Below are 15,020 nucleotides of genomic sequence, written 5' to 3'. Positions count from 1 at the left end.
TTTATAAATATTATTTCGATATATTCCGATATACCTAAATTTTGAAAATTCCATACATTTACCTTATCAATAATTTTGGTATCAGTACCCTACCTTACTTTTTTTTCGATATATCGAAAAAATCGATATTTTCGATATACCTATAATATCGGTAATTTTTCTCACCCTACTCTTAACCAAACTCTTAACCAAGAATCTTTCACTTGAACTACATAACAAAAATATCTGTCTTCCTCGTTGGCATCCCAAAACCGAGTGACAGAATTCTGGATCACCAAAAGCAGCAGACAAAACTATATAACAATAGGGTAACAATTAATTGGCAGAAGGGATGATGATATAGATATGAAGAAAACCCAAGCTTCCATAGATATGTAGCAATGTGAATAATAAGCAGAACCACAAACCTCAACTTGCTCCAAGAAAAGAAATCAGTCTTCATCCATTCCAGCAGGCTGATCTCCTCTCTTTGGGCCACCCGCAGGTTTTGCCATAATAATCTGCAAAATCAAATCTCTTAATTATTATAGGAATTCAAATCACTAATGTATGCCTCAATCTTTTACGGAAAAATCATTCAATTCAGATAACATGAAGTGTACTTTTAAGCTAAAAAGGTAACTACTTATATCAATCTTTAACTTTGACCATGCACTAACGTAATAAGGTTTAGTGGGATAGAGAAAAGTGAAGCATTCTATCAAGGAAATACCCAATTGTATTCTAACTAACTATCCATTAGCAGTTCATCAGCATAACTCGAATCTTCCAACACTAATAAATGATTTAAAACCTTAAGTTTTTAAGTTCCCCCTCCAATCTCCATAGATGATGTGGTTTGGTACATGTAGGGTTGACAGACATGATCGCTTTCATAGGTAAGTTGGGATACAACTGATGCCCAGTTGGTTAATAAACTAAGGTGTCAATGTTATACTCTCATCTACTTTACAGTATGATCCTAAGATATGTTTCGTACAGGCTTCATTTGCAAACACCTATTCTATCAGATTTCTCACAAAAGGATGTGGATCCAGATGGGATCGCATTCATTCGGATCTGGATACATAAATGTATGTGTTTCCAATACTCCCATTTGGGAACACTTTCTGTTTATGGATCTGAATCCGGATGCAACTAAGAAACCGCTAAAATTTTTGAATGTGCCTAACTAAGTTTTGTTTCCAAACGTGTTCTCATCTATATACCCATCTAGATGAGATATCTAACCAAAAATGTGTTTCTATATGAAAACAACAACTCTAATACAAACTTTAACATTTCAAAATATATATTAGAAGGTCAAACTAGAGAAATAGGGATCAACCAAGAAGTTCACAAGTCAAATTATTGTCTAGGTCTTCCAAAAGTTTTAATCTTGGATTAGATGAAGTCCCATCTCCATTCTTATGTAGCTGTATTTGAAAGTTAATTATTTACACAAGTAAATCTGACAATCAAACCTCACAAACTAACAAGAAAAGACTGAGGAAATAAGGGCACAAACAACATAAGTAAAAGGAAGAATGGATGAATAGAACATTCATAAACTATTACCTGGTCTACTCGTAAAACAGTGCAAGCAGCATTTGCAGCATATTTTAGAGCAAATAACCTGCACAAAGATATGGAGCTTATCAGATAAACAGGCCAAAACTGTATCTCCAACTTGCTGGAACTGCAGTAATGTGCTAATAAATGCATTTAGTAATATTTTTTAAAATAATGTTTAAGCAATTATGCTATGCAACCTAAAATACATAATTTAAACCAACAATCCATCATTGTGTTGTTCGTCACAATATATCCAAGACTCTATTTTCACATGATTCAAAAAAAAATGAAATAAATAACCTACTTAGTCACATAAAGGTCCCAAATATTTGCTGTAGAGATGTCCTTGCATAAACCTTCCTCCAAGTCGATGCCCACTTTGGTATTCCCAGATGCATGTTCAGCGTACAAAGAGGAAATAATCTCCATAGCATTCAAACCAGCATTGTCAGCCAAAATTTTAGGCACCATCTCAAAACACTCCGCAAATTTTGAAATAGCATATTGGTCAAGTCTTCAAAACAAAAGATTGAAAAGAGAGAGACAGTGTCACTTTATTTATTTAATGGAAGATGATGGAGTAAAAAATAATTAGATTGTAGCTGGAAGTTACCCGGTCTCTTTGAATGAGAACTCCTTTAATCTTTTAGCTAATTCAATTTCTGTAGCCGCTGCTCCAGGTACCATACGGCTATTCTTGCACATTGCCTGACATGAACCATAGAGCAAAGTTCTTGTTATGCTCTTTCAACCAACAAATATGTTGTTTCATCCAGCTTGATGGAGAAATTGCATTAGTTTTTTCTTGAGAGAGATAGGATTAGTTAATAGAAAAAAATACATCTATGTCCAAGGCAATTTTCACTTTACTTGAAATACTTAGGGTTTGAATGTTGAATGCTGAATTTTATGTGTCAAATTTACTGTCTCGAAAATAAATGTTGAATAAACCAATGAAATTATATTGGAATTTTAAGTACTTATATGTATGTTGATTCAATAAAATGTGGAACTAATGTCGAGAAGGTAGTAATTTGATTAGTTTACATGGTTTGAAGTTGTCTGGTGTATGCTTACCAAATTAGGCTTTAATTTGAGGTTAATCTAAATAATGAAGTGTCAAATGAACTTAATTCAAATAAGAACTGATTATTTAGATTAAGGGATAAGTTGTGCTATCAAAAACTGACTTAGTTGATTTCCCTTTTTATTCTATTTTCCGTGCACTTATACTTTGTAAGTGTCATTTAGGATCTTTCTACTATTAAGCCAATGCCTTTTCACACACACACAAAAAAAACTAACATCAAGAATAGAACCAGCAAATGGTAATGTGAAAAACAACCTCCCCTGTTGCTCCCCACATGTGCAATTAAGTACATATTATAGAAAACTTACCTTGAATGTGTTGACACCGTCATCAATTGCTCTTTCCAGATCATCTAATATGCTATCAGTACTTCCACGCAAAACCACAGTTGAGACACAGTTTCCACCTTCTTCATTTCTCACTATGGTGACCTAAATAGCATAAATTTAAAGATATTTAGGTAAACATAAGAGGTCCTAATGATAAAATAAGGAAAAATATATATTAAGGCATTACCCTAGCTCCACCAATTTCCTCCACTGATACAGAATCCACATAACCAAGGTCATCAGGATTTGGCTGACCAAGCTTCAACTGTAAAAAATAATAAACATGACCAAACTGCTTTACAGGAGCACTATCACAAGAGAAAAAACTGAAGTCATGTGCTTACAAGAGCAACAGAACCAGTAGTTCTGCAAAACCGTCTTAGTTCAAATTTGGAGCTGATTTTCAGTACCATAAGTCTGTTGGCAGATCATAAGAAAGAAAAAGTATTAAAGCAATCGCTAAAATAAATATAAGGACAGAATGAAGTTCATGCAAATGGTCTGGTCCATTTCAACTGCAAATTAGTAGTGCAAGAGATATTCTATCTATTGAAATTTAAAAGGTTGGCAATCAAATGTTGCAGCAGGCTGATAACGAAGAAACTCCAATAAAACATAAAAAAAAAAGAGTACGGATTGACTAGTATACTTGTAACGCTCACAGAAGTGAAGTGCCATCTCACCAACGGCCGATCCACTAACAATAACCTTGGCACCTGACTCAGCAACTCCTTTGATTAGATCCTCCACTTTAGCTTCTTCAGTTTTTGCATAATTTTCTAGCTGAGAATATAACATTAAAAGGAGCTTGATATCACAAACAATAATAAAACTTCTTAAATATTAGTAACTTTTTCAAGTTAAAATCAGAAGGAAAGATGATAATACTATAATACCAAGCAACACAGGTTCACATTTCTTATCATGGTAAAAAACAATTATTGCAGATTCTTATATGTAAGAGTCTCCGTAGCACTTGGTAAGTCAAATTGCAACAAATAAACATCCAAAAGAACAGGGCAAAATCAGAAAATTACAGAAGAAGTTAGCTCAGTACCTGCTCTGCACTATGAATAAGGACCGTTCCCTTGGTTTCTGTTGCCAATGTATCAACCCCACCAACAAAAACAGCAACCTGCAATAAGAATATATCAATGACAAATGTGCTATTAAAATATTCTGCTTTTATTCAAATGTCCTATATGTATTCACTAAACATGCTTACTCATGAAAGAAAACAAATTAGATTAAACTTAAACTACAAAATAAAAGAGAAATAATACATAAATACTGTTTTGATGCAACTACTAATGAGCTTGATGAACATTCCCTTACCAATAAATTTGAACTACAAAAGTGTACTAAAATGCCTTACTCGTTTTGGCTAGCAGTGTTCAGCTTTCTACAATTGAGCTAGTAAGTAATATGAATATGCAAAAAAATGTAAGCGAGCTATAAAAAATGAAAGACTTTATTAAGTGCACAGAAATAACTAAATAATGTTTGCTATACGTGCAAGGTGATGACAAAGAATTTTAAAAAATTGGGGGATGCAAGCTACTTCCATAATAACTTATAGCAATAGTTACAAAACAAATTTTTACCTTTGCTTTTTCCACTCTCTTTATAGTCCCAACAGCATCGTTCTTCAAAACCATACCGCGAACTATAGTCGAATTGTTCAAACCTCCACCCGAGAGTTTTGCCACTCTGACATTATCCACGTTAAAGTTGGCAGGATTTTGGGGGCAGACTTGTATGCATGCCTAAAAGAAAAGTATCTCAACCATAAAGATTTTAAAAATATTCAAGTCACAAATGAAACAAAATCTGGGTCATAACTTACATCAGCAGCTAAAGAACATAGTACTTCCTCTAGTCCAAATTGCTTACTTGCAACAGCAGCTTTCATTCTTCTAATAACTTCGTCCTTATTCCTTACGTCCATCACTTCAGATCCTTCCTCAACGAGATCATCCAAGATTTCAACTGTCTGAAAACACGGACAAAGATTATTACATGTAATAAGCAGCAAAAGAGCCTCTGATTGCAATCATAAAAAATAACCAGACCTTATTAATCGCTTTTGTATACCCAGTGATGATCTCACTTGGATGCAATCCCATCCGAATAAGTTCTTCTGCACCATGAAGCAGCTCCCCCGCAAAAGAAACAGTAAGGTTTGCACCATCTCCAATTTCCTCTTGTTGAGACTTACCTGCTAAAACTAAAATCTTGGCAGCAGGATGCTGAACCTCAAGCTCATTGACAATGGTAGCCGCATCATTTGTCACAAAAAGCTTGTCTAAATGGTTGATAACCATCTTGTTCATGCCTGATCAAGCCAAATGGTAAATGCTTAATGATAATTACAGAGCTAAATTAACACGTTTTATGTATTTCGGCAAAACTTGATAAAAGAAAGAGTGGAGACCCAAAAAAATAAAAGTGAAAATACAAACCATTCGGGCCGAGTGAAGTTCTAGTGATGGTGGAAAGCTGATTGCAGGCATCGATATTCTTGATAACCGCTTCATCTAGTCCAGAGAGGATCTTGTGCCCTTCCTTGAGCATTGACTGAACTCCATAAGGCTGCATGGGGTACCCCATTTCCTTGCCCCTTCTATATCAATGGAGATACAGAACTAGGAGAAACCCTCGTCAAGTAAAAATCACAGCTTTCTTGAAAGCGAGGTAAACTTGAACAAAAACCCTAGCTTCTTAAACCCTCTTCTTTCTTTTTAAACAACCTAAGCTTTTATATGTCAATTTCAAATTTTCAATCCCCTTTTTTAGAGGAAATTTGAGGAAATGACCCATACCTTCCATTTCGAGATTCAGAGCATCAGAGGAATAACCGATTGTGTAGGAGAAATTTGACGAAATAATCCTCTTAAGAGGGTTATTTCCAAACTTAACATAGGATAAATAATTTTTTTAAATTTAACATTTTGCCTATGGAAAAATACCATTTTACCCTCAAATTAAAAAAATAAAAATTTTTAAGTTTCTTCCCTCCCTCTCTTCTTCTCTTTTCATATTTTCAAACGCTCCCTTTCCAAACTGCTTCTTCATCTTCCCCCGAAACCCCTCTCCCCCGACGACGATTCAAGCCCCCGATCCAAGCCCCGATGACTATCCGGCCCCCGACGACTATTCGTCCGCGACGACGGAAAAAAGCAGGCAAATATGTGAGTTTTTCCCGTTTTCTGTTGTTTACCTTTCATGCATGCTGAATCGTTTCGGTTTAGGAAGAATGGATTAGAGTTTTAGTGTTTAGGTTTATGTTTAGGTTTATGGGCTGACTAAATCGTTTTGGGTTTAAAATGAATCTGTCGAAGGCGTTGCAGGCGACGATGCATTTGTCGCAGACGAATGCGCATCTGTCGCAGACGAATGCGCATCTGTCGCAGACGAATGCGCATCTGTCGCAGGCGACAGATGCATCGTCGTCTGCAACGCCTTCGACAGATGCATTTTAAACCCAAAACGATTCAGTCAAAGTCATATCTCAATCACTAAATCTAGAACAAGTCTATATCTCTTATCTTAGACTAATATAGAATCAATTGAAGATAATAATAAGAAATTTACTGGTGAAGTGAAGATATTGCAAGTTGAACTTCATCTCTTGTTGGAACAGAAACAAGAATTGAATCATCAAAATACCCACGTGCTCTTTCGTCTTCAATTCAATCAATATACTCCCAATCGAAGTCATCACTGTAAGTCGGAGAAGCATGCCAGTTGGGTAAGGTTGAAGTAGCAGAAATCGGGATATTGAAGGAAGTAAGAGATGAAGAAGAACTGGGTGAGGTAAGAGAAAGAATGTTTGAAGCGGTGGTGGGTCTGTAAGTGGGTCTGTTAGCAAAAGTATTGGCTGGGCTCGAATAGTCGTCGGGGCTTGGATCGGGAGCTTGGATCGTCGTCGGGGGAGAGGAGAATAAGAAGAAGAGTGGAGTTTCGGGGGAAGAAGAGTGGGGCTTGGCCGTTTATGAAATATGAAAAGAGGAGAGGGAGAAGAAACTGAAAATTTTTTATTTTTGTAATTTGAGGGCAAAAGAGTCTTTTTCTATAGACAAAAGGTTAAATTTGAAAATATTATTTGGCCTATGTTAAATTTGGAAATAACCCTATTATGAGGGTTATTTCGTCAAATTTCTCATTGTGTGAGTGCATAATTTAAATAGCGCTGGTGACCTTTTTATTTTAATGACAATTGTACCCTTGCGTAACGCAACTGGAACATTTTTTTCGTCTCGCGATTGCGTGACGCAACTGGGGTTGTGTGACCTAGCTTGTCAAAATCGAGAGTTTACTTAAAATCGTTGGCTAGTTGTAAACTAAAGTTTACGTAAAATCGTAAGAGTTTAAATTGAAAAAATAATAGTTATATATTATTATTATTTATATATATAATTAAGTATTTAATACTTAGATAATTTTAAAATTTTATATATTTAAATATAAAATTAATTAAAAAATAATAATAAGTAAATAACACTATAAAAAATTATAGTTATAAAATTAATTATATTAATTAATTTATTTGAATAAATAATAACTTTATTTTTAATTTTTAAATATAAAACTATTTTTTAAACGTAAAATCGTATGAAATCGTAAAATCGAAATTATTTATAAACTTGTAAAATCTTATTATTATAAATTTAAAATCGTAAGAGTTTACATATTTAAGAGTTTACTTAAAATCAGACTCGTTAACCTTCCATGAAATCGTAAAATTTTAAGAGTTAACTCGAGATTTTAACAGCCTTGTGCGTGACGTAACTGGGGCATTTTCGTCCAAAAATATTCATAATTAAAATTTTTTGAAAAAAAAAATTTTTGCGTCACGCAACTGGGGCATTTTCGTCCAAAAAACAGTAGAAGAGGTCACCAACGCTTTTTTTTATCCTCTGCACTTTCCGCATTTCACCCATTTTTGAGGGTCATCTCCTCAAATTTCCCTTTTGAGACCGAACCGGACTAATGAACCGTTTTTTTTTTTAAATAGTCGAAATATCATAGTGGGCTCGCTAATTGCAATTTGAGACTTTTTTCTTTTTTAATCTCGTAATTTGGGTTTTTATTTGAGGTTAATTGTAATTTGGGACTCTTTATTGGGATTAATTTCAATATGAAATCTTTTCTTTCGAGTCTTACAATTTGGACTTTGTGTCATTGTTAGGTTGGTACAAAATGAAGTTTTGCCCTAAATAAATGGACGTCTCGTCAACCAAATGTATTACGTGGCTTTTATAATTAAAAAACTTAATAGTGACACATTGTTCTAAATATCCAACTTTATTTCATTGCTAACTGAAGAAGAGGAGAGTTAGAGTAGGATGAGGGAAGTCGAGTGTCGCAAGATAAGGGGTAGGGGAGTCAAATTAGGATGAAAGGATGGAGTCAGGGATGAAGTTTAATTTGAGTTGGGATGAATATAGGTATTTTTTTCGATTTTTGTTTTTAGTAAATTAAAATTTATTTTTAAAAAATAGGTGATATTTAGAAGTATATGTCGTTATTAATTTTTTAACTATAAAGCCATGTAATACATTTTTTTAACACACGTCCATCCCCAAATTGTGAAATTTGAAAGAAGAGTTCTCAAATTGCAATTACCCTCAATAAGGAGTTTCAAATTGTGAGATTCAAAAAAAAATATTCTAAATTACAATTGACCCCAAGAAAGAGCTTCAATTGTGAAATTCTAAAAAAGAGATGCCAAATTGTAATTGATTACAATAATAAATTCTAATTTGTTATTTTGAAAAATAAATAAATAAAAGATTAAACAAAGGACAATTTATTATATTAATTACTAAAATAAGATTATTATGTATTTTTATTTAATTTTGAAATACATTAAATTTCAATAGATGATAAAAAAATGTATTGAGCTTAAGCTAATTATAGTATTTATATAGATTTGTCTCTAATTAAAAAAACTCTTTAAATATGAAAACCAATCCATACAGATCTCTAAAATTTCAAACATTAGTATTATGAATTATTTTTTAAATTTTGTAGTCAAATATTAATTAAATTGTTTTGATTGAATTCCTTTGAAATATTCAATATTTCTATCACAATTTTAAGACAATTCAAAGGTAATATTCCCCAAAATATACATATTATAAAATGTTGTCGTTGGTTTATTAAATTTAAAATCGTCGATTTAATCGGTTCAAAATACAATTTGATTGGTTTGAATGACGTGATTATCAAATTCTAACATATCTCCAATTCATACCCAAATTGTTACAAGTTAATAAAAAATATGTTATCCACAAATTATACTGTAAAGATTCATCGACAAAATACATTTTTCAATTATGAATTCTCAATAACTGCAGTAAAGAAGCTTGTCTACAAAATATAAGAATAAATTAAAGTAATCATAAAATTGATGTATACAAAAATATATAAGAAAGTCTCATAATTTTATTATCCTCAAACAACAAATTATTTTCCAACAAAAATCAATTAACTTTGATTCATAATTTTTAACATATTCTAGTAGCATAGAAAACATATGATGATATATATCTTGTATCACTAATTTCTTTTTAATAAAAAGAAAATTAGGTAAACATTTTTTTTTCATATTCTATAATAAAACAATTAGTAAAATAGAAAGAAGAACATTATATAAGATTTGGAATATAAATATAAAGAAGATCATAATATATATATATATATATAAGATTTAGCTATTGAATATTGATTGGCTTAATCAAACTTTTTTCTTAATTTATTATTAAGTAAATAAAGAATGTGCATATATTAAATTCTTAACATCTAATATTAATTAGTTTACTAGTTGGCTTAGTTAAGAATAATCAAATTAATTTAGAAAGTGGAAATGGTTACCTAGATTATAATCTAAAAGTGGTGGAACTAAACTCTTAAGATTTTTTTTAGCTTAATTAGATTTGATGACCTAATAATCAAAATATATGTCTTTTGAACTAAACTCCAAATATGAATGTACAAATATGAATGTATGTTACCTTTAGTCTTTACTATTCTCCATTTGATCTTAATGAGATATTTTTACATAGAGTAGAGGTTAAGATTGTAATATTATAACGATGATGATGATGATAAAAAATTATTTTTGACTAACAAACTCGTAAGAAAACTAGAGAAAGAAAGATTTAATTAATTAGTGAATCAATAAATGATAATAAAATTGTGTGACTTGCAGATTTGCAAACTTGCAAACGACTGCAGCACCGGTATTGAGTTCTCATTTTATTTTATATAATATATTAATATACTAAAAAAAATGTGATATAACAATGACGTTTTATATAGAAAAAGTGTATATGGTTGAGGTGTTCCTTACCATTGCGGGCGGGTTCTTAAATTCCGGGTAAATGGATCAGGGTTTTCTGTTATGAAAAATAGGTTAGAGTATAAATACTTTTTTGGGTATTTTTCTCATAACACGGTAAGGTTGAGAGAGAGTGTATTACAGATCTAGGGTTTTCTGGTTTCCTTCTTCTTCTTGTTCTTTGGCTGATCCAGAGAGAAATATTGGGGGAGTTTTTAATTGAGGAGTAGTCCAATCATTCATAGTGTAATCACTTCTTTCATTTGAGAGCAGGGCATGTAAGTTTCTACTATTGACATTTCATTGATTTAAGAAACTTATCCCTCCCGTGGATTTAAGTCGATTTTGACCGAACCACGTATATTGCGTTGTTATTGCTTTGTGTTATTTCATTTCTTGGTAATATGTTTGTCGTGATAGACGATTTGGAAACCGATTTATTACAGGTTTGATTTCTAAGAAGATCCGTAATTTTGCTGTTGCAAAACCCAACATATATTTGGTTCAGTTCGGTAAACCGACAGTTTATTATAGCACAAATTGATTAATCGAACCGTGTCGATTCAGAACTCAGATTGAACGGTTCGATTTTGGATGGTCGAACAATTTGGTTTATTTTCTTACCTTTTAACTCTTTTATTTAAATATATATAAGTTTGTCTCTTTAATAATGAAATTAATATATTTTTTAACTTCAAAGTTTAACCTAGAGTGGAGTTGATTTAATGTAATTTTTCTATAAAAAAAATATTGAACTTTTTTTTTATTTATTTTTTGTAAGAAATTAATTTTAATATAATAATTAAAAGTTATATATTAAAAATTAATTAATAAAAATTAAATATGTTATTCTTTTCTCTCTCTCAAAAACAAAATATAAAAAAGTTGAAAATTAAATATTTTTTTTCATTTTTAATGGTTTTTCAAACATTGAGAGAGAGTTTTGTTTTTTTTAAACCACTTAAATCTGAGTGGTTGTTTTGTTTAGTCGAATTAGATTTTTCGTCTCGAATTTTTGTAATTCGTTTCAATCTTTAGTAGTTATTTATTGGTTATACATTTGTGTTGCTGATCATTTCTCGAATTCGTGTTCATATTTTTTCTTTCCAATAAAGAAGAGTGTTATCGGATTTTGAGTTATTTTTATTTTTCTAATAAAAAGTTTTTAAAATTTATTTTTAATCCCTTTTACAAATATTCAATAATAATTAATATGAGTTTCTCGCTATTTTAGTCATATTTATAAATAATTAATTATTATTTAGAAAAAAAGATTTGACCTTCTTTATCAATCCTTCAGCGTAGACAAATTTAACTTTAGTTAAGCATTTTAGAATTAAATTTCTTAATTATTTTGTACAAACCACTTAATTGTTTTTACAAAGGAATATTAACTTATATTTATTTTCTACTTAAAAACCTTTTACATTAAATTGATTCATAATTAATTTTTTTATATATAGTTAATCATCTAATTAGTATTTACATCTAAATTTTTAATAAAATATATTAAATTCTTTACACGTGAAATTATAAAATTTTAAATATTCATAAATTATTTTTATTAAATGACAATAATTTATTGATAAATAATAATGTTTAGGCAGTTATATTCTAATTTTATTTATTAAAAAAATAGTTTATTAACTTTATTTTAAATGTATAATGATTTATCTTCTATTTATGTTATTTTTATAACTTATTTAATTAATTTATATAGTTTTTTAACTTTTTTTTTAAATTAAGTTTTTGTTTCAAAATAAAAATTTAACGCCTTTTTTTAGAATGATTAATTAACTTTTTTTTTTACTTAATAATAATATTAAAATATTTTAAAATTAATAAATATTCAAAATTTCAAAACTAAAATATTAATAAATTATTAAAACAATAAACTCTTAATAATGATAAGGTATTTTGAATATAAAAAAAAATCAAATTAAATAATAATGATAAAAAATTCAAATAAAAAAAATTAAGACAAATCACCCTCTTAAATTTTAAAATTATTATTATAAAAAGTAAAATTAAAAATTTGTTAGGAATGAATAATACAAGAAACAAGAGAGAAGTAAGGGAGAGATTCTTATTGCTTATTAAATCGAACACATTATAACATACTATACATGTCCTATTTACAGGACTATAATCAAAGTGTAATAAATGTAGAATACAAAATGAAAGGTCTTTATTAATTATGAAATATGAAAGATCAAAGGTCATACATAATGGCATCCATTTATTATTATATTTATAATATTTTCAAGATGCCATTTGCATGCTGCCTCATTACAAACTTTACCAGGAAAACCCAATGGGAAAAACCATGGTGAAGAGAAAAAGAGTGCAGAACATATGCTTAGTGGGATTATACTCCCCTCTTTGTAACATCACTTTATAATTTTATACACTAGCTTTTCAAATGACGTAGTAGGCAATGCCTTGTAAATATATTTGCTAGATTATCTGATAAACGAATTTGATGAACATCAATATCACCTTTCTTCTAGAGATCATGAGTGAAAAAGAATTTTGGTGATATGTGTTTCGTTCTATCGCCTTTAATATATCATTCCTTTAATTGTGCAATACAAGCATCATTATCCTCCTATAAAATTGTTGAAGAATTCTTATTTACTAATAAACCACATGATTCGCGAATGTGATGCATAATTGATCTCAACCACACACATTCTCGACTTGCTTCATGAATAGATATGATCTCTGAATGATTTGTATATGTAGCGATAATTGTTTGTTTCATAGGTCTCCATGATATAATTGTACCACCATATGTGAATACGTAATCCGTTTGAGACCTACCATTATAAGGATCAAATAAATATCCTACATCTGCGAACCCAATCAATTCAGCTTCACATACATATGGATAATATAATCCCATGTCTATAGTTCCTTGAAGGTACCGAAAAATATGTTTAACTCCATTTCAATGTCTCTTTGTCGATGAAGAACTATATCTCGCTAGTAAATTTACTACAAATTATATATCGGGTCTAGTATGACTAACTAGATACATTAACGCTCCAATAGCACTAAGATATGGTACTTTATAACTAATTAATTATTCATCACTCATACAAAGTTGAAATGGATCTTTATTTACATCAAGCGATCTCATGATCATTGGACTACTCAAAGGATGTGCTTTATCCATAATTTTTTTTTGTATACTTTTGATGTATAAACAGATTGATGGACAAAAATTATATTCTATAAATGATCAAGTTGTAAGCCAATACATAACTTTGTTTTTATGAGATCTTTAATCTCAAATTCCTTCTTGAGATAATCAATTTTTTTAGATATTTCATCTGTTGTTCCAATAATATTCAGATTGTCCACATAAATTGCAATTATTACAAATTGTGATCCAAATCTCTTGATAAACACACATAAACATATTGGATCATTTTGAAATCTATTTTTTAACAAATATTTACTAAGACATTTATACCACATACGTCTAGATTGTTTCAATCCATATAGAGATCTGCATAATTTAACCGAGTAAAGGTCTCGACGATCTGAACTACATGCTTCAAGCATTTTAAATCCTTCAAGGAGTTTCATTTATATGTTGTTCTCAAGGGAGTCATATAAATATGCCGTAACAATATCCATTAATCTCATCTGCAACTTCTCGTGTATTGATAAACTTATCAAATATCTAAATATTGTTGCATCCACCACAGGAGAATATGTCTCCTCATAATCAATACCAGGTCTTTGCGAGAATCCCTGGGCTACAAGTCGTGCCTTATATCTGACAATTTTATTTTTCTCATTTCTTTTTCTTATAAATATCCATTTATAACCGATCAATTTAATACCTTCAGAGTTACGAACGACATGTCCAAAAACTTTATGTTTTGTGAGCGATTTTAATTCAGCTTCAATCGCATCTTTCCATTTTGACCAATCATTTCTCCGTCTGCATTCTTTTACTTTGGTTCAAGATCATCATCTTCATTAACAATATCGAATGCTATAACATATGAAAAAATTTCATCGATGTCAATTTATCTCAATTCCACTTTTTTCAGTCAAAACATAATTTATAGAGATCTCTTCATTTTCAGGTATTGTGATTCCTCCGGAATCATTTTTTCGATAACTAGGGTACTCTTTTAGAATAATTGTTTCCTCAATTTGAGCTTCTTTTATTTTTCGAGAACTTTTATCTTTAGAACCGACTGGTCTACCATGCTTCACTTGCATTTTAGGCTCGTTAGCAGTAATGTGTTGTCCTTTAAGGACATCAATCCTAATTGGAGCATTTGCAGCTGGAATATAGGACTTTGTAACTTTCTTAGGGTCAGTAAAAGCATTTGACAATTGATTTGCTAAATTTTACAAGTTCAGATTGCTTTGTACGAGGATCATAATGAGCTAATGATAACTCACGCCAGATTATTTCCTTTTCCAACTTCTTATTTCCCCTTTAATGTTGGAAATATCATTTCATCAAAATGACAATCGACAAATTGTGTCATGAATAAATTACAATTCAATGAGTCAAGATATGTAATTATATATGGTGATTCATATCCAACATATATCCTCAATCTCCTTTGAGGTCCCATCTTTGTGCGTTGTGGACCTGTGGTGAAGCAATTGACACGTATACTGCACATCTAAAAATTCTTAGATGGGAAATATTTGGTTCCTGACCATAAAT

At 30.6% G+C, this 15,020-nt stretch overlaps 1 protein-coding gene across 2 annotated transcripts; it reads right to left on the bottom strand.

Annotated features, from left to right (window-relative positions):
• Positions 1 to 225: 225 nt before the first annotated feature.
• Positions 226 to 5,667, bottom strand: LOC124935948 (T-complex protein 1 subunit theta-like). Of its 2 annotated transcripts, XM_047476392.1 has the most exons (14): positions 5,436 to 5,667; positions 5,046 to 5,308; positions 4,820 to 4,966; positions 4,578 to 4,739; positions 4,031 to 4,108; positions 3,623 to 3,756; positions 3,318 to 3,390; positions 3,161 to 3,238; positions 2,953 to 3,075; positions 2,168 to 2,262; positions 1,859 to 2,068; positions 1,558 to 1,615; positions 408 to 500; positions 276 to 293 (listed from the first exon to the last, which is right to left on the bottom strand). In XM_047476392.1, exons 1-13 carry the CDS (start codon positions 5,581 to 5,583, stop codon positions 432 to 434), a joined length of 1,638 nt encoding a protein of 545 aa, XP_047332348.1. In that variant the 5' UTR covers positions 5,584 to 5,667; the 3' UTR covers positions 276 to 293; positions 408 to 431. The 2 variants fall into 2 exon arrangements, with proteins under 2 accessions (XP_047332347.1, XP_047332348.1); XM_047476391.1 differs by having other exon boundaries at positions 226 to 500.
• Positions 5,668 to 15,020: the final 9,353 nt, after the last annotated feature.

Source organism: Impatiens glandulifera, chromosome 4, assembly GCF_907164915.1.
Source record: "Impatiens glandulifera chromosome 4, dImpGla2.1, whole genome shotgun sequence".
Taxonomy (NCBI): Eukaryota; Viridiplantae; Streptophyta; class Magnoliopsida; order Ericales; family Balsaminaceae; genus Impatiens; species Impatiens glandulifera.
The sequence above is the reverse complement of the archived record's forward strand: the minus strand, read 5'-3'. Positions and strand labels throughout refer to the sequence as shown.